The sequence below is a fragment of the Leptonychotes weddellii genome, chromosome 5, assembly GCF_054177405.1.
Source record: "Leptonychotes weddellii isolate Sample4059 chromosome 5, ASM5417740v2, whole genome shotgun sequence".
NCBI classification, from domain to species: Eukaryota; Metazoa; Chordata; class Mammalia; order Carnivora; family Phocidae; genus Leptonychotes; species Leptonychotes weddellii.
This window is the reverse complement of record NC_138373.1, coordinates 82,558,905-82,585,903: the sequence shown is the minus strand read 5'-3', so window position 1 is coordinate 82,585,903 and position 26,999 is coordinate 82,558,905. Positions and strand designations below refer to the sequence as shown.

Genomic DNA, 26,999 nt, shown 5'->3' with positions numbered 1-26,999 from the left:
AAATCAAAACCACAGTGAGGTATCAGCTCACCCCTGTTAGAATGGCCATTATCAAAAAGACAAGAAATTGCAAGCGTTGGTGAGGATGCTGAGAAGAAGGAACCCTTGTGCACTGCTGGGGGAACTGTAAATTGGGACAGCCACTGTAAAGACAGTATGGAGTTTCCTCAAAAAATTAAAGATGGAACCATATATTCTACTTCTGGGTATATGCACCCCATGTTCATTGCAGCAGTACTTAAAATAGCCAACGTATGGAAACAACATAAGCGTTCATCAATGGATGAATGGATAAAGAAAATGTGGTATTTACACATACACACACACACACACACACACACACACGCAGAACATTATTCAGCTATAAAAAAGAATGAAATCTTGCTATTTGCTATAACATGGATGGACCTGGAGGGCATTATGCTAAGAGAATTAAGTCCAAGAAGTGATCTCACTTATATGTGGAACCTAAAAGAAAAGAAAAAGAAAGGAAGAAAGGAAAAAAAAAGAAAAAGAAAAAGCTCATAGATACAGAGAACAGATTAGTGGTTCTCAGAGGCAGGAAAAGGATGGGGAGTCAGGGGAGAAGAGTGTGCAAAAGGTAAAATTTAAAAAAAAAAGCATTCATAAATGTCAAGTTCCTATAAGTTCTTAGAGGTTAGCCTGGCTTAGAGTAAGCAATAGACAGGTTTAATAATAGTTATTATTAGCATCATCATCATCTCAATCAGCCCCTAAAACATCTCTATGGGATAGTTAAAAAAATTATATAACAAAACCTAAATGTTAAATTTCTAAAGCTTAATCACATTATAATTTACTTAAGGCCACACAGTTAATAAATGGCAAAGCAGGGATTTGACTAATTTTAGGCTTTCTGACCATTTTACAGTGGTCAATATTCCCTTTAAAATATGGCAAGCAGAACTGGTCACAAAGCTACAAACCCAGGAGAATTCTGAAAATTATGCTGCCCAAACCAACTCTAATAACACAGCTGATAGAAGGGAGTCAACTCATTGAACTTGCAGCCATCCAACCCTTAGTATTTATTCTTTCTTTAAGCAGAAATTAGATAAGTCTCCAAATTCTCAAATCATGAAATTATGCAATCATTTCTAAAACTAAATTTATAGAATTTACATTTTCTCCCACTAAATTTAATATCCTTAGTCTTTGCCCACTGTTCAAATCTATGCACAATGAAATTTATATCTAATCATCCAATTATCTATGCCTTCCAGTTTTTGATACGTAGACTTTTTTTAAGGATTTTATTTATTTGAGAGAGGGAGGAAGAAGGCGCATGAGCAGGGGGAGGGGCAGAGGGAGAAGCAGACTCCCGGCTGAGCAGGGAGCCTGATGCCCCAGGCCCCTGGGATCATGACCTGAGTCAAAGGCAGATGCTTAACTGACTGAGCCACCCAGGCGCTCCTCGACATGTAGACATTTAATAATTATGCTTCCTATGTTTTTATTCGCGTACTAAACGGCTGAAGAGAACCTAAGCAAGCAAAGTGTCCTGACTTTGGAGATTCAAGTTATAAATTCTCCCGTGTTCTTCTTTACTCCCTACCCAGACCCAATTTCAGTGGCTTCAGTGAGAGCACCACATGCCAACTAGAAGATAAAGGCATCGATATGACCAGCTTTATCAGGCCCGTAAAATTTTAATGGGTCCCACAGCTTCACCACTTTCAGAAAGGTGACTAAAGAAGGAAACCAACTAATGGAGATAAACTAGCAAAAGGCTAACTATAAATTAGAAGAGGGATGGTTTAACAAGTACCCTATTCTTCAATACTGAGAAACTATGAGGGTTTGTTGTTGTTGAACTGTTTGTTTTTTCAATTGCAAAAGGAATATATTCTTCAAAAAACATTTAAACAAAAGAGAAAAATGTAAAATTACAAAAAAGACCTTTTTCTTTTTAACAAACCTCATTGCTTCCTTAAGAATACCCTGTTTCCTTAAATTACAGAGACACCCTTATGAGTCATTCAAGAAATTCACCTCTACTGATAACATTTCTACCATCTCCTTCCCTACATAACCATATAAATCCTACACTACCAATCCCAAATTGTATTCTAAACAGTAGCTACCATTTACTGAATGCATAATACTTTCTAGGTTGCAAACATCATTTAACTTATGAAAACAAGCCTATAAGGTAGCATTTTACTATCCACATTGTGTAAATGGATATATTCAGTCTCAGAGTGATTAATCACTCTACCCAAGGCCAAATGGCCAGTAAGCGACTGGAGTAAAGACCAGAACCCAAAGCTGATAACAAATGTTATGTCTTAATTACTGCACTGTACTTGAATTCCTCCATCAATAGATCCTGTTCCTACTATTTTCACATAGAATAAGAAAGAATTCAATTTCCATTTATTTCATCCTCCTGTCCATACAGAGTAATAATAAAAATAAATGCACAATACTTTAAAATACTTCTCAATCTTAGCACTATTGACCTTTTGTGTCAGATAGTTCTTTATTTAGGGGAATGTCCTGTGCATTATAGGAGGTTTAACAGCATTTCTGGCTTCTGCCTAGAAGATGCATGTTGGTAGCACCCCTCAAATCCTAATAACTAAAAATATCTTCAGATTTTGCTGAACGTTCCGAGGGCAAAATCAGTCCCAGTTGATAACCAATGCAATACTCTAAAACTTTAGAAACAGAGCAAAAGAATAACTCAAGTTCTGATATATTTGAAGTCATATGTTCTTCTATAAAGATTACAATTATAGAATTTGGCACTTCTAGAAGAATATGTGGAGTTCTACCCAATTACAGTACTTTTTGGATAGCTAATGTGCTATACAAATAAATATTTAACTAAATTAGATAAAAACATTTCAAGTACAATTCTTTAGTTTAGCTGTCTGTGTCACTCCAATGTTAAATAAAGTAAACCACTGACTGCCCAAAGTGCTACAAAGAGGTTTTTATTTATCTCAACTCCTGAAAAAGTAATTCATACCATCTTTAAGGAAGAGATGCCTTTTTAGAACTTCTAGTGCTCAAAGTGCACCTGGGTGACTCAGTCGGTTAAGCATCTGCCTTTGGCTCAGGTCATGATCTTGGGGTCCTGGGATGGAGCCCCGTGTCAGGCTCCCTGCTCAGTGGGGAACCTGCTTCTCCTTCTCCCTCTGCCTGCCATTCCCCCTGCTCGTGTTCTCATTCTCTCTCTTTCTCTCTCTCAAATAGCTAAAAAAAAAATCTTTAAAAAAAAATAGCTCGTCTTTATTGAAAAAAACAAAATAAAACTTGCAGTGCTCAAGCTACTCTCCGCCCATTTTCCATGATTTCCCTGTAAGTGACAAGCATGAACTCATAAGCTATAGAAAATAATGAAGCATAACTTTATGGGAAAAAATATGAAACAGTCTGCCATCCAAGGTTAGAAAATCAGTAATTAAAATCAAAAGTAAAATCTAAGTAACCTATAAAAATGAAGACAAATATTGCCTCTTGCAAGACTATTTCATTGATGTCCAATGAAACTCCAGAAAAGGCCCTTCCTCTAAGCTATATTTATTTAAATATCTCCTTACAGGAACTTTGTACAGGAAAGTAAATGCTCACTTGGTCCACAAATTAGGTTCATGCCCTTCTTGGATCAAGTTCATAGAGCTGTGATTTGCAAGCTTTTTTTTTCCCCCTCATTTCAACACACCTGATGGATGTGGCAGGCACATCAGTAACTGTGGTTCACTACAGCACTGAGTGAGTGGGGAGGCCTTCCTAGAGAGAACATGCCACAATCAGGGCAGGCTAGAGTTTATAAAGCCTACTATGTGATCATCACCTTCACAGAGACAAAGAGGCATTGCTATTGCCATCTCAAAGAGCTTCACCTAGGATAAAAAGTTCATTTTGCCACTGAAAGTGCCATCTTATGCTGATACTATTTCCAATGGTACCCATAATTTGGTGCATCAAAGCTCATGCCTTCCTTTTCCAGCTACATTTCAGACCTATATAGCATGATAAATTCATCAAGCTTTTTTTTAATAATTGTATTAAGGACTTTGTACAAAATCGTGGACAAAATGTCATATTTCCATACTGGTTCTATACCAATGAGAACCTAAGGCATAATTAAACTTGCCACAGACCTCTATTGTGTTAAAGGTCTGCTCTGAATGAAGAGAAAGTAGATAAATGCAATTATTTTAAATCCCTAAAACTTGACCAAGTTTCACATATATATATATAGTGTTACTTCCTCTCACTTTTCATTATTCTAGCCATACATAAATCACCAGAAGATACTTAATACAGCAGAAACCTTGACTATCTTCCTCTTTGCATCTGAATCAAACAAGAGCAGAAGGTCCAAAGCACTAAAGACACAATATGGACAGAGTTTAGTGTTAACCCAGGTGAAGGTCTTCAAAGTTTTAGCTGACTAAAAATTAGATATACATCTATAGATTATTTCGCTAACCAAGAAAAAGCAAATGCAGTCTTAGTGTATATTAAGGATCTTACTCTCTAGATGCGTGGTTTGTAAGTAGGTATGTTACAGAATCACACATCCTCCTACCTATTCACCCATATTTTGATACAGTTTAGGTGTAGGATTGGTGCTTAGGCAAGTATGTGTTAAACAAAGGTCTAAATTATTTTGATATGAAAAAGGAGACAGCCACACACTTTGTTCAAGTTAGACCACATTTAAGCTACTGTACCAGGTTCCAAACTTCTCAATTTCAAAAGACTGTGATTTCCAAAAAGGGCGGGGAGGGGGAGGGAAAGAGAGTAGAAATGCTACAAAAGGGAACTTAGTTCCCTACCATAGTAACCATTAAGCAAAAGCTTAGAGGATCACTGTTAGGAATTTTATAAATTTGGCTCTACCTTTAATTTCCCTCCAACCCGAGGATATAACAGCAGTGATGCTTTCTAGGAAAAGGAACACATACAACAACAAGGAAAAAAAGATCTCCAAAACTCCACTATGATATATAAAGACAAGTTCAGAAGAACATAGAGAGGAATGAAGTGTTTTACCAGGTGGGGAACTTCACCAAGTGGGCAAAGAATAGAAGTCACACTGCACTTAAGAAAACTTGACCTAGAGTGAGTAGTCTAATATGTTTTACATATATGTAATATATATTTACGAACACAAAGCATTTATATATTTATCTAAAGACAAATCATTGTAAGCATTTAGAAAAACCCAAGAAAAAATACCAAAGTGGAACTGAACCTAATAATCTTCCAAGGTTAACAGCTCTAGACTGCCTAATTATCACAATTGGCAAAATAATTTTTAACTGGTTATATGACCTGGCATTCAAGGATAAAAAGCTTGACCATGTACTTTTAAAGCGCAATCTGGGGTTATGACATAAATCACCCGAGGATCTCAGAGGATCACACAGGAGCTGCAGTCTGTATTGGTCTCTCTCATTGGTAAAATCAACACCAAGAGTACAAAGTTGTCTGCCCTGCAAGATTCAGAACCAATTTAAAAACTAATCTTAGGGGCGCCTGGGTGCTCAGTCGTTAAGCGTCTGCCTTCGGCTCAAGTCATGATCCCAGGGTCCTGGGATGGAGCCCCGCATCGGGCTCCCTGATCTGCGGGAAGTTTGCTTCTCCCTCTCCCAGTCCCCCTGTTTGTGTTTCTGCTCTTGCTGTGTCTCTCTCTGTCAAATAAATAAATAAAATCTTCAAAAAAATATAAAAACTAATCTTAAATAGGGTGATCGTCTTTGTACTTATGAAAATGGCCACAGCCTATAATCTTTGTGTTTGCAGTTATAGACTGGGTACAAGAGGCTTCTGGTTCTTTTTAAAAAGTGTGTACATACTGAGCAAGGGAACATGGTGTGCAAATGTAACTCGGATATTAAAATAGCTTTTGTGAATAAATGAAACTGGGCCCCTCCAAACAAACAAGGGCACATGAGGCTGCAAAAGAAACCTACATCAAATATGTCCAAATCAGACGAATACACACACCATCTTCCCTTCCTTGTTCTGAATGTAAAAACAAACACACATCAACCTTCTGATGCTTCTTCTCTCCAAGGGCATTACAAATATTTCCAGTTTCCCAGGTTCACAAACTAAAGGATCGTTCATGCACTTTGTTAACAACTTCCACCATCAATCACTGACTAATCCTGCCAATCCTTTGTTTTTTCTTAAATCATCTTTCCTTCCCAACCACAACTCTTCTAATAAACCCCACTGTCCCTAACCAGACTCTTACAATAGCCTCTTACATGTCTCCCAAAAATGTCAGTTTGTCCGTCATCTGATCCACTGCTATCAAAACTATGTTTCATCCGTTGGCATCACTCTCTCATTAAAAAACTTAATGACTTTTGGTGCAGACAAAATAATGTTCCTATTCCTCGGCTTAATCTTAAAACACTCCATTATTCATTCCCCTATCCCCACCCTTCTCTATCTTATCTCTTAAAAATTTCCCACCATCCCACCTCTCCTCCGTCCACAAAGGTTAGGCTATCCGTTTACTATCTTTTCCAGAACACAACCTCGCTCCACACCTGGCATCCAGTCCTACAACGCGCTCTGCGCTTTCTCTCCCTCCTTCCCTCTGGACCTCACGTCCACAGGGGAAATACAGTGAAACAGTCCTGCAGTGACATTCCTGCAATGATACCTTGGGCTTTTTTCTTCTTTTTTACATACATTCTTTACATGTTACCAAAGTTGACTCCAGTCAGCTTCCTCTTCATATAAACACAAGAAAAGGTGAAAAATAAATCCAAAAGAGAAGTCAGAGAGCAAGGGAAGACAGAAATCCATGTTAAGAAGGTGATGGTATTTGAGCATTAAATTTAGCTCTGACCTTTCTGGAGTGCAACGTTCTCATGACTTTCTGTATTTCAAAGTATGTATCACTTTGCACTGCAATCCTTTGTTGATGCTGTATGTTTACGATATGCTCAGGGAGGGGTTGCAAGGGTGGTCCACTCTGAACCCTCCACCAACAACCCCACCCTCTCTGGCACGTTCTGGACACTCTTCAAACGTTCCGAAATTAAAAAGACATGAACAGTATAAGTTTTCCAAGGAAAATTCGCACAAGCCAGGGATCCATAGCTGCAGTCTAGGAACTAACCAGGCTAAAAGTGACTTTCCCAGTAGGAATGAGCAACTTCCTTACTTTACCAGTAAGTACTGGTAGTCTGATCTTCCTTACAATTAAATTCTCCCATATAAATTAATAACCTGACATTCTGATTCACGAGCTATAATTTTATTAGTGTGCCTTAGCAATGAATAACCTCTGGTTCTATAGAAAAAGTGCATCTCTGACCTGCAAGGCTGAGATCTGGATTCTAGCCAAATGCTAACCTCAGTGCCAAAACCAACACCCCTTCCCCCACCCCTAACACACACACACATACACTCGACAGAGAAATGCCTACCAGTCCTGTCACCTTAACTCAGCCATCTCAAATATAATCAGCTAGTGCTAATCTACTTACTCTCTTTGGATAGAACAGTAAAAAGAGGATGGAGTAAAGTTTTTTGCCTTTTTTTTTTCCCCTGTTAAAACACTATCTCTGATTCTATCATATTTATTTCTGCAGATTTATGTTGGAGGTGGACAGCGGTCTGAGACCACACTGTATTTTTTTAGGTAGTTATGGAAACTGGTTTAATATACCTAAATTTAGTTTCACATAAATTTACAGTTCTTCAAATGAGAAAGCATAGTAATAATCCATGACATGGAAGTAATTTTTAAAACATTACATATACACTGCTTCCCTCCCTTCATTTATTTAAACAAATAATAACAACTAAAAATATACAAAGTTCCTTTGCCTTAGGCAGGAAATGCAAAGAATAACCAACAAAATCCTGACAAGCAAAACTGAAATTAATCAATGTTATACACAGTGTAACTCAGATGCAGAAAAAGCAAAGTATAAAAATAACATTTCTGCATATGTGGATACAATTTTTAAATATTATAAAAAGGCTTATATTTATAGACTATATACAAACTTGGGGAAATTATACTGTATATTTAATAAACACTTCGGTACATGGAATTCTTTCAGGCAAAGATTTTTTTTTTTTAATGTTCATTACTTTGAAAAACAATCATTATGAAGTTGATTTTTATTTGCAACTGTACTGGCCTGATAATCAGTGAAGTAGGCTCAGGACTCTCCGTATGTTTTACAAAGAATTTTCTCTCCTTAGTAGAGCATATTTGTTTTCATGTTCATCTCAACATAGCATAGGCAGGGAATTACTATTTTCTTGCCACCTTTTAACCTAAAATAGGCCCAAGAGCCTTTGTAAAAAACGAAGCCCATTTCCAAACATATACACATATTTCAGTGCACATGTATATTTTTTCATAAAACTGTACTTCCAGGCCAAGTTACAAAAATTGCACGTATGTCAATCTAGAGATTCAGGGACCCGTTGTGGGGGATCATAGACCAGTTGAATATCCAGTCTTCTAAGAAAACTTCACTTTCATCTGGGTCAAGAATCAGGAATGCAAAGCTGTACTTCACAATTTTATTAAAGGCCACATTATCATTCATAAAAGCACCTGGAACTGTTATTTCCCTGCCTGTAAGTCCAACAACTACCAAGCAAGTGGCCCCAAAAATGCTCTGTGAACATATGGAGAGGAACAATGTCAAATGACTACATTTCTTTACAAAGTTTTGTTCTTCTGATTATAAAATATGTGTTCAGGATTAAAAACTTAAAAAAAAATACAGAAAATAGAAAAATAAAAATCACCCATGATACCCTCATACAAACAATAAACACTTTGACAACCATCCTTTCTGCTATGCATTTTGTTGTTACAGGGGATAGCATGCCCTATCCTCAGTTTTGTTTCCCAGTTTCCCTCTCTACTCATCAAAATATTTTCCCATGTGATTAAAATTCCCCATTTCACATGTTCTACAATTCCTACCTTTTTTTGCTGCCAAGCAATATGTAAAATATTTCATAATCAGATATTAACCACAGTGTAGAGTTAGCAAACTCTGAAAAGTTGCAGGGCAATCAAGCTATCATAATTTAAATATTTATATAGCATCTATCATTGAAGCGCTCTATAAGTTGACAAATGGTCTGAGTTAATATGAAAACAAAATAGAAGTATTTCCTCTATAGGAAGGTGTGGGATGGATTGGCAACATGCCTTTAGATAAGATGCGATTTGTCAGACTATTCAAAGACTAATAAGAAGAGAAAGACTTGAATTTTCTTTGAACAGTCTAATGTTTTTGCTATATTAGAGCTTGAGATGTTAAAGCATCTACAAATACATCTGTTTAGAAGGGAGAGCAAGAGAATGACTATTAAAAATTTATTTATTGGGGCGCCTGGGTGGCTCAGTCATTAAGCATCTGTCTTCGGCTCAGGTCATGATCCCAGGGTCCTGGGATCGAGCCCCGCGTAGGGCTCCCTGGTCCACAGGAAGCCTGCTTCTCCCTCTCCCACTCCCGCTGCTTGTGTTCCCTCTGTTGCTGTGTCTCTGTCAAATAAATAAATAAAATCTTTAAAAATTTATTTGACAGAGAGAGAGAGATAGCGAGAGCAGGAACACAAGCAGGGGGAGCAGCAGAGGGAGAGGGAGATGCAGGCTTCCTGCCGATCAGGGAGCCCAATGCAGGGCTCGATCCCAGGAACCTGGGATCATGACCTGAGCCGAAGGCAGACGCTTAACTGACTGAGCCACCCAGGCGCCCCTAAAAACTTATTCTTAAAATAAAAAGACATTGATATAAGAATAAAATTTCAAAACCAACCTTTATCATACTAAATGTTATGATACCCTAACCCAACTAATAAGTTTTGAAGAGATTAAGATACTTGATTGGAATTTGTTTGAATGTAAGGAGATATGACAGCTTTCGTGAAGGTTGGATTTATAATTTGTACATCCTCTGAAAAGCAAGGACAGAAGGTAAACTGGGAAAGGAAAAAAATCACACCAATCAGATTTTTTTTAAAAGAAATGAAGAAAGATGATAGATAGATGATAGATAGATAGATTCCCTTAATATTAGGCTGCTGAATACAAGAGAAAACATTAAAGGAATGCTCTTCCTACCCTCAAAGAGAAGTTCAGCCAGTCAATACCAATCTTGGTGGTACTGGCTTCAATATATATTTCCCACTAACACTACCTCTTGGTCTAATTCCCAATCCTACCTGGATTATTGCAATAGTCTTCTCCTTTCTTCCATCCTAAAACCTATTCACACTCAACACAGAAAGCCTGAGAGATCCTATTCATCATAGACCTGATTACATCCTTTCTCTACTGAAAACCTTTCAATGGCTTCCCAGTCTGCTTGGACCAACAGCATTGTAAGGACTCCCATGGCCTACTGATGCACTGGCCCTCTCCCATCACCTCTCTGACATCTGCTCCTCCATCACAGAAGCGAAAACCAGAGGATGTTCAATGACCAAGCTGGGGGGTGGGGGGAAAAATGACTACCAACAGGAAGAATTTCTGAATTGAAGCCAATGATGGTACAGTAAGATGATGTAGGACCCTTGCTCCTACCAAGGTCAAACCAAAATAACCATCTCAGACTAGACTGAAAGATCATTCAATATGTGGGAAAATCTGGAAGAAAAGTGGTCTGAGTATGGAGGTCTATAGTAGAGTCCTGTGGGAGCTGGTAAAAAGAGAGAGCATCTAGAGGATTATTTTTACGTGATAAAGTAAACAATCAAACAAACCCTTCCACCAAGGGCCATTGCTGAGCCCGCACTGTCCTAACTACTTTGCAGAGATTATAAGCAGGAAGTCCCTGTTGAGAATAATGGTACCACTGGTAAATTATGAGAAAAAAGGAAGGATATGACTGGAATTCTACCATGAAAAAATGAAGCAAAAAATTCTGAGAAATCTGTTTTTCAAAACAAAATACAGGTTATTACGGCAGCTGGTGGACAACACAAATCTCTGATGGGATTATATGACACACGCTCCCAAATTTGACACTCAACAGCATCATCAGCCATTTTTGCAACATGCCCAAAGACTCCAATTTTCCTAAATACCTCCCTTCGTCCTTCTTCACTCATATCATTTTCTTCAGAAGCACCTGTCACCATCTTTGTCAGATTTTTCTCTTTCCGCTGTTAATATGTCTGGCTCCCCAGGATCTTCATTTGTCGGTAGCTGTGATCATGATATAAGCAACTCTAATATTTTAATTAACTTCCAGAAAACCTTCATGTTTCGCAAGACTTACAAGTCTGTTTTTTTAATCAAATGTAAATTTGATACTTCCCGATATAAGCCCACAGCCTTCAATGACATGGTCGTAATGGGCAGGTAGGAACAGATACTGATCTTGTTCGGTTGGGAGGGATATTTGACAAGAACCGATGTCCATTATTTCCACTAATTTCATCTTCATACCTTAAAAAGTAGGCTGTATTATTCCCATCGTAGGATAAAGTTCAGAAAGTTGAAGAAATTTGTACACACGACAAAGCCTTGGCTTGTCTCAGTGCATATACTCTTTCTACTTAACATTTGCATAGCAACTGAGTTTGGTTTAAGCTTTATAACAGCCATATGAAATAGGTAGACAAATTGTTATTCCTATCTTACAGAAGAAGAAATTGATATGCAGAATGGTCAAATAATTCCTCTGAGGTATCCTCAATGGAGAAATCAAAATGAACAATTTTACGAATGTCATAGGTTCATAAACTATAATCAGTGTATATGTATAGATAAAGAAGGTTTTCCCACAACACTAAACCAAACGCTTTTTAACTATTTGTGTAATCAGACTGCAAAAGTGAGGACTTTCTATCTAGTTTTAGGAGACAGAAGTTTGTAGTCCCATGTCTCTCCCCTGAGGTAGCTAGAGTGCACCTAAAAACCTCAGATTTCTGGACCCCATTCTACACATAACTAAATCAGAGTACCTGACCATGGGACCCAGGAATTTTCATTTTAATAGGCTTCTCAGCTAGTTTTTATTCACACTAAATTTGGGAACTACAGCATGCAGCTAGATTTAGAAAGTACCAGATAATGTATAGTTTAAGTAGAGGAGGTCAGGCCATCTCCTCACAGATTTTTAAAGCATCTGAAGGAAGTCTATTAATCTATTAATCAGAAACATGGACTGTTAGAATTCATAAAACAGTCTGATTAACATGGCATTATAAATTATATGATATTAATTAACACCAGAGAAAAAGAAGCTAAGAATCTAGGCTTCTCGAGATACCTAGAAGATAACAAATAGTCAATGTGAAATAAAGAGAGGCCTGATGTTCAATAAGATACACTTACTTGCTGACCTTTTTAATCAATCTGATCACATAAGAGGTAAAAATTCACACAAGATTGCCATAAGGGTACATTTATAAGTCACAGAGATAAGTGCACTAAAGAAGTAAAGAAGAGATGTTTCAGAAAGTAATAATGTCAGGAAAGTTCATGAATAGCATTAGGATTTCTGAAAAATAATCTAAGTGCTTTTGGTCTAAAGACAGATCCCAAGCCAATGCATGGCTAGACTTCCTGCCCAGTGTTCAGGAGTGACTCTCTCAGGGTCTTCTCCTCTTTCCAAATCACGAGAAGTTCTAGATTCTCAGTACACCAACGTTATGTACCCAAAATACTATACAGTATCTTTTTTTTAACTGAGGAATTATTGCTTTGATTTTGATCTAGCTTCTTTCTGCTCAAGCAAATGCTAGACTTAATTTCTTCCACTCATTTACTGTGGGCAGTTTCCATTTCTGAATGCCACTTTATTTTTTAGATAACTTACTTAATCAGTGTTCATTTATATCTGTACCCGACATTCCCAACACCAAATTCTCACACTTTCATTTAGGACTACTTAATTCCTTACAGAAGTTCCATTGGAAACATTTAAAAGTTCTATTTGTCATTCTCTAAAGGGGTTAAGAAGAGCAGATCCAATTATTAAAGTAAAAAAAAAAGAGAGAGAGAGAGAGAGAAACAGACAAAATGAGGCTACTGCCTTCAAAACTGCGCTATAATTTAGGCCCTGTTTATCTGGCAAAAACAATTCCAATTATAGCAAAACAAATCATTAAGAGTAAAAACATACACTCTTCAAGATGGTACAGACACACAGCTCGCTTCCTGTCCCCAAATGAAAATACAGCTAAAAGATTTTGCTTCTAAATTTTTTATTAATATGTCAAATTTAAAATGGCTTGTTTACAAAAATATATTTTGATTATTTCAAAATAAGAGTTAATTTATAACTAAATTTTTAGTTTGTCATTTTTTTCAAATGGAAATGTTCAGGTTTTTAAAAAATAATATATTCAAAGAAATCTCAAACTGATAGTCTTCAGTAACAGCAACTTTTCTAAACAAAATCTACCTGTGAGACCACTGGGCATCCACAGAGTAAAAGAAACTTGTCTCTATAAAATATAGTTCGAAATAACTTTTTTCCCCGTAAACCCTGTACTCCTAGTTTATCTAAAGGCATGATAATTTGCTTCTGATTTCCGTGAAAGGCTTTGACAATATCTCTATATTAAGCATTAAAACTACAGCAACAAAATATTCTTATTTGTCTTAAAGACTTTCTATTTTAGCAAGTCAAGTTCTATTAAAAACTAGATAGACCAAAACAATTGACTGGATAAACTAAAACTTATTTCAATAAAACCCTGCAAACTGCGGATTTTTCAGTTCATCTGGACTCCAAAATTATGCTGCCAAACTTCTAGATTCTTTAGCACAATTGGACCAGCACTGCGGTTGGGTGATATTTTAAATAAGCTAGTTTCATAAAGCCATTTCTGGAAGCAACGGGCTCGAAACAGATTTCGTAATGGAGCACAATTAAAAGACAAAATAGAGATCGATTTACTTTACGTTAGGCATTTCAGGATATACAGCTATTCGATAAGAGCCTCTAACATAAATACAGACTACTAGTGTAAAAAGGAGGCAGAAGAAGAACACCTGCCAACACTTTGTGCAGAAAGTGATAGAACAAATAAAGTCAACATTGATTCTTTCTCAATTACTTTGTAGGGTGAACATGAAAGAGACTTCAATTGTTATTTTTCTTTAAAAAATGCACCTAATTTCAAAGCTCATTTTAAAATTTACACTATAATGATCCTGGTGGTAGCTTTGGTTATTTTCAGTTAGGAATGAGCTAAAAATAAATATCTAGGACTCATGATGAAAGTGGGATTTCCTCCCAGTAAGTGCGCAGGCAAATTCAGCCCCCTATCTGACACATGCAAGAGAATATTTTTTAAAGGAATAAAAATACAAATACACTAAAAAAAACCTAGGTTTGCAGACTAGCTGATGAACTCTTTTTCTTCTCTCCATAAAAATTCACTTAAATCGGATTAATCACCACCTCAATCTCAGGAGATTAGGGAGATAACTATTTCAGATTAAAAGTCTTTTATTTCTTTCCCATCCGTTTCACCTGCCAGCCGGCACCCACAATGAGCAAGGCACTGGGACAGAATCTCCGAAAGGGAATATTTATGGCTGAGAAGAGCAGGCTAAAAAGTTTGATTCTTTTATAATGAAAACCGTTGTGATCAGAATCTGACTTTAATTCCTGAGCTTAGAAAGCACATTTTGAAGGTAGCCTCAGCAACTCAACAGGTTCTTGGCTTTCCAAACTTCCCGAGAGACTGTTTGCGGGGTCGGGACCCCAAAATACGAACTACCAAACAAGGGGATGCTTTATATGACAATGCCCCCTGAGGAGCATGTCCTACGTGGACCTGTTAACTTGATCGTATGAAACACTTGGTTTAAAAATAAAAACTATTTCTTTTATTTGCATTCAGTCTAGTTTAAAAATGTCCTACGAAAGCTGACTCCACATGAGTTGCCACAAAATGAAGCATCCCCCCAACCAAATAATATTTCTAATGACTTCAAACTTCCATTAGGTTGATTTAAGTGGATTATACCTGGAGAGGGGGAAACATTTGCCACAGACATAGCATAAATATTCAATTATTTAAACTTACTTCAGAAGATGGAAAATTTTTATTAAAATCCTATTAAATCAAAACCACAAGCTTCTTGCACAAAATTATTTCAATATTCTGACAAGGTACTGTGGGGTGTGGGGGATAGAAAGGCCTTCGGTAAATTTTAAACACACTCTGAGGGGAGAAGAATCTGCTAGGTTAAAAACACGGGAAATAAAAGGCATTTCTTTGAAAAATTATACATATACATATATATACCTACACACACACACACACAAACACATATACATATACATGTTGTCAAAAAGAGGACTGGCAAAAAAAATTGACAAGACCAATTTCTACGTTAATTTAAAGCAATTTCAAAATTAGCCAGGGCAATGACTAGTTACATTCAAATACAAATTCTTTCAAGTAACAGTTATGATTATTATGGCATTTATTCTCCAGCTAGCTACTTCAAGAAGTCTAAATTTAGCCAACTTCACCAGGAGTGAGCCTGAGTCCACACTATTTCATTTTAGCTAAATGTGCTTCTTTGTATATCATGCTTCTACTATCTTCTGTTCTTTTTAGATTTCCTAAGTGATATGTGAAAAACCTATGTATCTCACTATTTTTATTCTGGAATGCAAAGATAAATAATGGGCTTTGCATTAAAGATGGGGAATTTATAAATCAAGGTCACCACAAACATCACACACAGAAATAAACGCATTCTCTAAAAAAAATCATTGTATACATCTATGTATATGTAAAGGAACATGACTTGTAGAAAAAGTAATTTTCTCATTAATTCTCAATGTAATATTGGAACACTGCCTAGAGTTAATGAATTTATGGAGTTTGGGGAGAGGAGATAGAAGAAAGGTGACGTTCAAAAATCACTGTCTTTCTCAAAATCTGTACCTTTTCCTGAGTTCACCCTGCAGTTTGAAATCACACAGAGCTCCAAAGCCATTTCTAGTCTCGAAATTCCATACTACCAAAATCCCCAACCCTTTCTATACACAAAATGGAACTATTTCATTTCATTTTGTATATCCATGAAAGTGTTGTTTACATAAGCGGTGGTGAGAAGTCATCAGCACTTGACAGACACCGTTACACTTTTCATCCATTAAAACTCCCAGCAGGTCACTTGAGTTTCCTAAGTTACCAAGATAATGACCTGCACTATAAACATAAACACTTTCATTTCTAAAGAGACATTAGATAACCCAATTATACACTAATCACCATGAACGTGACTAATCACATGTTCACACGGCACACATAAGCAATCCCTGTTACCAAACTCGGAAAGGCAAAATCATAATTAATTAGCAATCTTGATACTGTGTTATAAATCAGGTTAACATAAAGGTTCCTTATTCAAGCAGTCTGTGAAACCACCCCTCCAATTAAAATAATATTTTTAAATATGTGCAATAATGTGAAATGAAGGGGGGAAACAGACTTGCCAACTATTAGAGTAGTAGTTAGTGGGACAAAGAGTTACCAAGGTCACATATAAATTTGAACAATTGTATGTCAAGTGCCATCATGAAATCTCCATGGGTTTGCCATTTTAACTGAAGAGGTGGCATTAATATTCAAGTATTTCATCTCTTTAAAAATTACAGCTGCGCTGTCCAAAGACGTAGCCATTGGGCACATGTGTCAACTGGGTACCTGAAATGTGGCTACATCAAACGGAGATAGGCTGTGAGGGTAAAACATACAACAGATATTTCAATTTATAACAAAAAAAAATACAAAATACCTTGATTTTTTTATATTGACTTTATGTCATTATGCCATCATGGATTACTTTAAACATTACTATCGTGGATTTCACCTGTTTCTGTTTACTTCTCTGTGTGGCTACTAGAAAATGCAAAATTAAGTATGTGGCTCGTGTTAAATTTCTATTGGACGGCGCTTATCTATAATGTTTACAGAACTGTTTTCATCAAAGCCACTGGGTGACACTGTTTCTCCACTAAATTGATACAACCAAAGCAATTTCCTGGCAGAGGAAAAAGTCTCACATACACAGGCTCCCACACGTGTGCACACGTGTACACACACACACACACACCAATAAACATAATGTGCTCTTTATAACTATCCACAGGATGAAACTTTCTTAGGATGAAAAAAACATGAGTACATTCAAGTAACTTTATTACTATCTCAGGATGCAAGAACATGAATGCATTTAACTAATTTTATTACTATCTTAGCAGGACCAGCTATACTTAAAAATCTTTAATGGTCATTCTGATTCCTCAATAATAAATGACAGCTCTAATCAAATCAAACAGGTAGAAGTTGTTTAGTTTCTGAATTTTCCCAACTAGCTTCCCACCTTATAAATGGTAATGTTCTCATGACCTCCTCTAATATTACATCCTACTTATATTTTAATGGATTCCTGAGGAAACCATGCAAAGTAACTTAGGTGAACAAAAACCATCAGCTGTTTTTGATAACAAAGAAATGCTTTCCTGGTGTGCAGATTACTTTCTGCCTTGAATTTTGAAAGCCTGAACATTTTGAAATAGATTTAAAAACTAAAATGAAAACAAAAATCAATAGTCAAGCCACCAAAGCATGCTCTTCTTTGATGAGATAAAAACTCCACCACGTTAGACTTTGCAATGCAATTGATATTCATTCATGGGACAAAGTCCTAAATGATATATTCCAGAGGCTGCCTGGTACTATTTGATAACCAGAAAATTCATTGTAAGGGCTCAGAAGAGTTTTGTGTTATCTGTCCATTCAACGGGTTTTACTCAGTCTTCTAATTCTGAATGAGAATTTAGTTAGTTCCATGTGCAAAACCACAAAAGATACCCAGGCTTAAAATCACCAGCCTGACTCCTTCCCTACTCTCTTTCCCCAGCAGCATATTCAGGTCCAAGAGAAAAATGGATAAAAGCCAACATCTTGCCTCAGACTGGCTACATACATTTAGCTGAGTCTCCCTCAGTTTCCTTCTCTCTAAAATCAGACTAATTTTAGTCTCTTAACTACAGCCTGCACAGAACTGAGCATTCTGAGATCTCACTGCTACAGATTACTTGAAGCCATAAACTACCTCAGGATGTGAAAACAAACCATCATTGTACTATATTGAAGTATAACTTCCTAACTCCTTCAATATTTTTACCTGTATTTCAGAAGTACTATAAAGGTATACTAACCTTAATTTCCATTTCAAATAAAAAATTCTGTCACCAAAATGTAAAGCTGCTCAGAATCTAAAAACATTTTAACTAGTATGTGTTGAGGAAGTTATTAAAATCTATGAAACTATAGATTTTTACCCCAGAAAAATGAACAGACGAAGAGATGAATGTTCTGGATCTAGATTTAAAACCTACTCTAAGATCTTATACGAATTCCTTCAACTATTATCTAAGAGGCCATTTAAGCTATTTTACTGATTTCCCCTTTCCTTATGTTGACCTCTCAATACCCTAACTAGCTCTAAGCTCTGGAGAGGTGAGGGCTGTATCCTGTGTATAACGTGTATGATTTTTAGCATGAGGCCTAATGCATAGATAAAATGTGTTGATACGACATTTGATAGTTTCACTGACCAAAGACCTTTATGGATAACATTAGCTAAGGGTAGCTAGCATCTTCTTTTAAGACAGTAGTATACTTTTATGGTGAACACATATGGCCAACTAATATTTTTGAAAATTATCCAACAGATCTTTCTCTGAACTACAATTTATACACATCTTCAAGATATTTTTCTTCCAGAGATCAAAGCTATGTATTTTATGTTGACAACAGCACAAATATATTCTCAGATCCAAGTTAAGACAACTCCCTAGGAGCATTGGGGGGCATTTTATTTTATTTATTTTTTTTAATTTTTTTAAATTTTTATTTGTTTAAAGATTTTATTTATTTATTTGAGACAGAGAGAATGAGAGAGAGAGAGCACATGAGAGGGGGGAGGGTCAGAGGCAGAAGCAGGCTCCCTGCCGAGCAGGGAGCCCGATGCGGGACTCGATCCAGGGACTCCAGGATCATGACCTGAGCCGAAGGCAGTCGCTTAACCAACTGAGCCACCCAGGCGCCCTGGGGGGCATTTTAAAACTGCCTTTTAAAGAATACTGCCAAGAGTAAAAGTATATATAAGTAATTACTAAAAGGATTTAAATTCCCATGTAAAGGAAATAATGTTCATTTGAATATTAACAGAGCACATCTTTAGGTATAAGAATATGGACATGCCTGAACCTTCTGAGGTTCATTCTGAATTACTTAATAGAGCTTCATTAAAAACATGAACGTATAAAGTAAACATAACTTGTCAATCTCACGTATCTTGAGGGTTTTTTAGAAGATACAATTATAAATATCACACAGAAGAGAAAGAAGAGGAGGAAGACTCTGTCGGGATAGGAGACAGAAGGCCAACTAAATAAACAATTCACCACAAACATGTAGGGTTATGGGTAATTTCAAGAAGCCAAAGACACTTGCCCTATGCAATGGCACTGCGTCTGCATGTCAAAATCTCTTAGGATACCACATGATACAACAGTTTCATTGATTACCTTCATACATCCATGAGATTACATCTCACAACAACAGTATTTCCTGAAAAATACAACTCCTGCCCTAAATCCAAGATAAACTCATTCTTTTGATAGATTATGTAACACAAGTTTTCGATGAAGTCTACATAGACTCCATTGGGATGTTCCTGGCACCAACCCTATTAACTGAAATCTTAAAATATACAGAAATATTTCTAACTTTGAGGTTCATAAACATCCCGCTTCAATCCTATTTAAATGAGTGAAATTAAATTTGGTAAAGCCTTTACTCAACCAGAGTCCTGCAAAGATTGTTCTCAGAGTTTTATTTCCTAATACAACAAATTCACACAAATGTCACTACAGATACAATGAATGCTTTTTCATGCCAGTGTCACTCACCTTAGCCTGCCTGCACCCCCTGCCCAGGCTTTTCAGAATGTATTTCATACACAGAGTCACTGTTCTGGTTGTTTATTTAATTAACATGACAGCCCAGCATACACAGCATTTCTTTCAGTTCTACAGTTTTAACTTTTTACACTTTAGACTCAATACAGAAAGAGTAAAATTACTGTTTGACTCCTTCCAACCTCTGTAAATTTATATAGATTCACTGACTATTTCTGTCAGTTAAGACAGTTTTTCAGTATGCTTTAAATATCTGTATATACAAAGTAAAAAATCACAATTTTGTCCCCACACACACACACAAAAAATTATTTTCCCTTACCTTTCCCAAAGGATAAGAATTTTTTTCTTTTTAGTGTTTTCAGAAGTTGACATTAATTTTAATTCTGTCAGCAAGTTCTATATATCATTCTTTGTATCACCCTAAGCTGAGTTATACTACTGAAATGTGATAGAATTAAAAACCTGTGATTGTTTCTGAAATCTATTCAATTTGAGAAATACAGTAGGTTATACTGAAATGTATTTAGTAACTTAAGGACAATAGATTCTTTACTTTCAAAAGAAATACTTCTGTATTTTATATCCATAGTACAAATGTAAGTTATACTTATTCAGATAGAAGATGTAACAAGGCCTATTATGTGTCTACCATTAAAAAGCATTCCTATTTCTTATATTTGTCTTATTGTTATTTGCTTTTTCATTTGAAAATACCTTTCTTACATCAATGATGAAAAACTTGATTCTATGGATAACCAACCATCAGACTCCATTACATTCCTACAAAAATCTATGGTTGCTAATGATGTTTAATTAAGAGCTTTAGGGAAATATTTATGGAAAACATTTTGACTTTTAGTTACACAATACGAAGTATAGCTGCATGTTTCTGACAGATAATGTATCCATCACAAAGAATTTTGTCATTAAGTGGGAGAAACACATTAATGGAGAGAGACCTATACCTTGTGTTTACTTCACACAAAACCATAGGCAAAACTACTAAATTCTTAACATGTTTCTAAAGTAAAACGGCATTGGTTTGGAATCTTTCAAAGATGAATGTGCAAGGTGGTTCACAGTAATTAGTGAGGAATGACCAGCCAATTGCGTTCTTTGATGTACAAAGAGCATAGGGACATCCCTTCAAATACGATATCCAAATGGTAAAAACTGCATAATTAAAATTTTGAATTAAAAAATAACATATCTATTAGTCATACAAAATATCTAATAATTCAAGAAATGCTAAGTATCTCTGTATAGTCCAGTGTTTAGATGGTATAGTGATAACTTGAGAGAGACATACCTACTCTAGGATGTGAACATCTACTTAGAAAAGATACATACACTTTAATGGACATGTCCACCCACCATAAAAACTACAGTTTGACACACTGATCTACAAAATCAGCCTGAGTCTTGAGAATATTGGACTGGTACTACTCAACTAAAAGTCATACAGATGTTACAAATTTTTCTTTGCTAAGAGTAAAGATACATTCACTTCCGTTCACAGACAGACCCAGGGTCAGATGAATTCTGGAACTGAAGACTAGACCTATTTCTTTTTTCTTTGCTGAAAGCCATCCTTATCGTCCACACTGCAAAACTCACTCCATACGCAATATCCAATCTAGAGACTTCACTATGATTTAGGAAGGAAGGCAAAAAGGGAGGCAAATATCTCTGTCAGTTGCTTTCTCTTATGAGAATTTTATCACCTATTCTCCTTGACCTTTTAGAATTGAGTTGTTGAAGAGAGGTAGTTTGTAAGTGGCCACTATCGTTCACACAAAGAAAAGGCTGAAATTCTCTCACCTTTAAACCTCACAATGAGCAAGGTCCATAAATTCTCAAGAGGCCTCTTCCAGACTTTCTGTGATTTAAGTCCTTCCACCTCTATTTAAAATTCACTTGTTGCCTGAGTATTGTCTTGAATTGAAAGTAGGCAATCTTTCATAAAAGAACTCCTAATCAGGTAGCATGCAGGGCAGGGTTATATACGTGTTTTATAAGTATTTTGATTCTTGACTTCATAAAGTATGTAGATGAGAGTGTACACTTTGCACTCTTACCCAGAAGTTTGTTTCCTTATGATAAACCAGATAAGATATTTACTATATAGCTCCTCAACTTTTCACACAGTTAGGCTAACGTATGAGATACTGCCCTATCTTATAAGAGACTAGTCCATGTTAGTTCCCACCCCCCCAACACAATTATACTCAGCAACAACTTTAATGGGCCATATATAAAAACCGGTCTTAACACACACACACACACACACACACACACACACACACATGCTAACCGGTGCCCTCATTAAAACTTCAAGGATCTAAATTTCCGCTAAATGTAACCTTGTTTTTCCATCAACCATAAGAGATACCGTCTCTCACTTTAGAACATTCTTCATAAACACAGCCTTTAAAAAAAAAAATAGTGACCAAAAAAAATGACCAAAAAAATTACAAATGTGCATTTTCAACAGCATTAATCAGCAAAACATTTAAAAATGCAATGCTCGGTTACTTTCTTATAAATCTGCAGATTATCTGACTTCTCCATTTATCGATCCAAACCAGAGAAAACCAATAAATATCTGCAGATTAATTAACACTGCTGGTTAACTCACCTAAACACTTTATCTTAAATCCACCTTTAAGTCCTTAACTTCTAAAAGTTACATGGAATTTCAGAAATTTAGGAGGCTAAATGATATTAATTTGAAGTTATTTATGATTAAATCACAGATTTGCCTTACAAATTATGGTTCAACTTTGCAGTGATCATATCACATTCCCTTTTAAGCTAAAGTGTTCTAAACATAATTAAACCAGCAGTGTTTTCATTTGAAAAGACATTCTCTCCTGAAACTTTGAAAAGAAAGTAAACTGTGTTTTCCCCCTTATGGGTTTACCCTTCAGTAGATAGCTTTATTCTGGTGATTTCCAAATTTCTACCAAAACTAAGTATCAGTCAGTGGCCTGTTTTTAACGTCACTTAGAGTAAGCTTATACCCAAGAAATATTTGCTTTATCTAAACAAAAAGCTAAATAAGTACATTAGTTTTAAAATAAACACAGAGGCTATGATGCTGTCATTCTGTTAAATAATGTCAAACAACTACATTCCGTGTAATCAACTCCATTTCAAAAACAAACTAACCACCACACCATATGGTGACTGCTATGTCTTAGAAATATCTAAATGATTCTCCACAGAATAACCTAAAAAAAAAGAAAGAAAAAAGCTTACTATATCTTAGGACATTCTCCCACTCACTGAAGTTGTCCTAATAGGGCCATAGATAGGCATAAATTTAAATGGGAAAAGTGTAAATTTCCACTTGCTGAACATAATCAGCTCTCTACAACCCCCACCCACCCCCAAGTGTCATCTGTTTGGAGCAGAGAAGCAAACACTTAGGTACACCTTTTGAGAAACAATTTGTATTTAAAAATTGGGATTTGTTCTTTTATGTCCTTTATAACAACTATATTCCATGGCCTTAAAACACTTATTGCTAATAAAGAGATTCATCCCCAAAATTCATTAAACTTTTTTCTAGGACAACTTCACTCATAATTCTAGATTCCTCCTCTTCTTCCTTTCTGAGAGATTTATACCACCAGTAATCTTGTAATTATTCTTTTGAATTAACATTTCCTGTATAATCTATATAAATCCATTTGAATTTCTAAACATCCACTTAAGTATATACTCAAGAGAAATGTTTTGTTTTTTTTTAGTTGACACCAACAGCGCAGTTCAAGACTGACAAATTCCGCAGTTCAGACATATTGTTCCCCAAATAGAAGTTTATCATCAGGATACAAAACACATTTGCATGTAATAACGTATGTCCCCAAAAACAAGCTGGGCACCACCAGATGCAGCCTCTTCAAGGAAAACTTACTGCAAAACCAGAACCTCACCTTCAAGCATTCCTTGCTTTTACTTCAGAATCTATATACTGACTTCCAGAGACGTTGACTTGGCACTTCAGAAGAAACTTTACAAAAAGTATTAAAGAAACCTAGTAAAATCCACGTGTTGAAACATCACCCAGTGCTAAAAAGCTAAACTGGAGGATTTCTGCTAAAGGAGAAAACTAGGAGTGCACCTAAGCGTATGGAAGTCGTATGCCAGGTGTAGCAGATCTAAAAAGTTGGCCCAGGTGTGGAAGACCCTGCAAATGCCATCTAGTTTTGTTCCTTGTTATTGTTTCTGTTGTTCAGGTTATAAAATACCGTGCGAGACGCAGAAAATAACTCTCTAGTTTCCTACTGAATCTAAAGTTACACCACTTTTCTAGACTATCTTTCCTTTAGTTCCCAGCACTCGGATTCCCTCCACTTTGTGGCGAATCCCCAGCGTTTCAAGTCTTCCCGAGAAGCGAGTGAGAGGAGCTCGCCAGTGCTTACCTGTTCCCTCGGTATGCAGGGCAGGGAGGTCCTCCGATGGGACTTGCTGCTGCAGCCGGACATCTCCGCGGACACCACGGAGCTGGACCGCCTCCTCCTCTTAAATACTGGGATATCTTCCTTGGTCCCAGCAATTAGCTGGGACCCGAAGTGCTCCCTCGGAGCCGCCCCCGCGGACTGCGGCAAGATTTGCTCCACGTACCTGGCCAGGAGGAGCCCCAGCACGCCGGCCAAGTACGCCAGGTAAGGTCTCCAGGCGACCTTGAACCTCTCTAAGGAAATGAGGGACACGGTCCTGACCGCGCTAGTCAAGGCGATCATGAGGACGCCCAGCCTCAGCCTCAGCACCAGCCATGTCGCGGCGGCCAAGCAGCTGAGCACCACCCCCGCGGCCGGGAGCGAGAGTAAGTGATCCTCCCCGACGCCCAGCCCAATCTGGACGAGCGCTTCCCCCCCGCAGCAGGCGGCGAGCAGTGCGACGGCCAGAGGCAGGCGCACCCCGGCACGCAGGAGGTACAAGCCCATCCAGAAGAAGGCACACAGAAGACTGAAGAGCAGCGCCGAGGGCTGCAGCCAGGGGCTGAGCGGCGCGCCGCCCCCAGGAGCACCTCCCCGAAGCCCCGGGAAGACGCCCCCTTCTGCTCCCGGGGCCGCTTCCTCCGCCGCCGCCGCCACCGCCACCGCCACCTCCTTACTCTGCTCCAGGTCGCGGCCGATCTCCCCGCGCACCAGCCTCACCAGCAGGGCCAGCAGAAAGGACAGGGAGCCCGCGCACAGCGCTGAGGAAAGTTTCCGGGAGCGCCGGAGCGGCTGCAGCACCAGGTCTCCCCAACGGCCGTGGCTGCCGGAGTCCCGCGACTGTGCGGGGCCGGCGCCAGCGGGACAGTCCGGGCCCGCCGCGGGGGCTGGATACACCCCACCGTGGCCGGGCTTGTCCCCGACTCGCGCGGCCTCGCGGGGCACTGCCATTGTGTGCCCTCCTCACGGAATCCCCAAGGTCCCCCGGACGCCCCCACCCCGACACATGCACGCACGCACTCTCTCCCTAATCCCACCCTCGGAATCCCTCCTTCTCCCCAGGCCCCCAAGCCACCGCAAGTTTCAGCTTTCCAATAACTCCTGGAGAATCCTGGATGCTCCAAAGAGACGCCTTCAAGTTAAAAGCTAGCACACGCAGAAACGATCAGACTTCCTCCTTTTCGCTCTTTGAAAAACTCTTAAAAATTGTGCTCCACCCCCACCCCCCGATTTCTATCCTCCGGGGTCTCTTGCTACTTCAGGATTTTAGAGATTGCCCCACGCGTCCGGCGCACGGGGGGTGCAGAAGCTGGAGGAGCCGGGGGCGCAGGGCGAGCTCGGGGCCATCTCGGGCGCCACTCGGCGCAGCGTTGCTGCGCGCAGGGCCCGCGGCAGACGGAGGTGCCCCTTCTCTTCCTTCCTGCAGCTCTTTCTCTATCACTCTTTCTTTCTCCTCGGCCGATCCTCCCCGGCACGGCCCCAGGAAGCGAACCGCCATTCCCCGGGGCAGAAAGCAAAGCCTCCCCTGCGTCTGTCGGTCCAGCTCATGGCAAAGGGTGGGGGGGAAAAAATGGAAATGGGGCTGAGAAATAACCGAGAAGTTGCTAAGTCCCGTCGGAAAGAGACACAGTCCGAGAGGCTAGCGGCAGCCGCAAGAAGGGAGGGAGGGAGAGCGAGCGAGCTGGAGAGGAAGGGAGGGTGAGAGGAAGGGAGGGTGAGAAGGGAGAATGAGAATTACTTTTTTTTCCCCTTCTTTTTGGTGCGATGTAGGTGGTGATTTGCAGTTTTGCAAAAGGGAAACGAGTGGAGACGACTGGTTAAAACTGTATAAAGAAGCAGGCAACTGGAGTGACCAGCAATTCAGCTTGCTTGCTTTCTTTAAGGCAACTCCCTAGGAAAGCTTTCCCAGCCAAGCTCCCGCCTCCTCCCCCCAGAGGAGGCGCTGCTCTCAGCTCTTTGCTCCATTCCCCGGAGCGGGTCCCGCACTTCCAGCTCGCTGGAGAAAGGGTTGCTGAGGCCGGTCCTCCGCCCAGCTTACCGAAGCCGGGGTCGCGGGGGCCTGTGGCTGACCCTCAGGCTTAGCTCCCTAGGACGCTAAGAAAAAAAGATTGTCCTTGGCTACATGGCAGGCAGTGGAAACCGACATACTTCCTTCGTCATTAAAAATGACAGCCACATCCACTGTCAGTGACTCAAAGATGCTTCTTAGTTTTCAAGTCAGTTACAACAAGCAAACCAATTTCAGGTGGCACTGAAATGCTTCAGCCGCTCCTACTGGAAGGTCTGTTTGAAACAGAGAACGCAAGCCTTTCCTATTGTTCCAAATGATGGAAAATCTCAAGTTACCAAGACCCTAATAGCATTATTAAATAGGGCTGGGGGAGCATTCCTGTGTTACAAATGGTTACTTAAAAAGTCCAGGGTCTGAGAGTATTAGCAACAGCTGTTGATGGTGGACGGCAAATACATTAAGTGACCATAGCCTCAAGAAGGTTTACCAAATTAAGCCTAAATAGTCAAACCAGAAAGGAATTAAAAGAAATCTCAGGGGGGAGATGAGGCTAGGTAGGCTAACACCAGGAAAGCATTGAGA

At 38.5% G+C, this 26,999-nt stretch overlaps 1 protein-coding gene across 1 annotated transcript in view; it reads right to left on the bottom strand.

Annotated features, from left to right (window-relative positions):
- PDE3A (phosphodiesterase 3A) overlaps positions 1-25,381 on the bottom strand; it is a 315,847-nt gene extending 290,466 nt beyond the window's left edge. Inside the window, exon 1 of the mRNA XM_081821315.1 lies at positions 24,389-25,381. Within this exon, the coding sequence (XP_081677441.1) occupies positions 24,389-25,357 (969 nt within the window). The 5' untranslated portion in view covers positions 25,358-25,381. The remainder of the gene's footprint in view (positions 1-24,388) is intronic.
- Between the last annotated feature and the right edge of the window lie 1,618 nt (positions 25,382-26,999).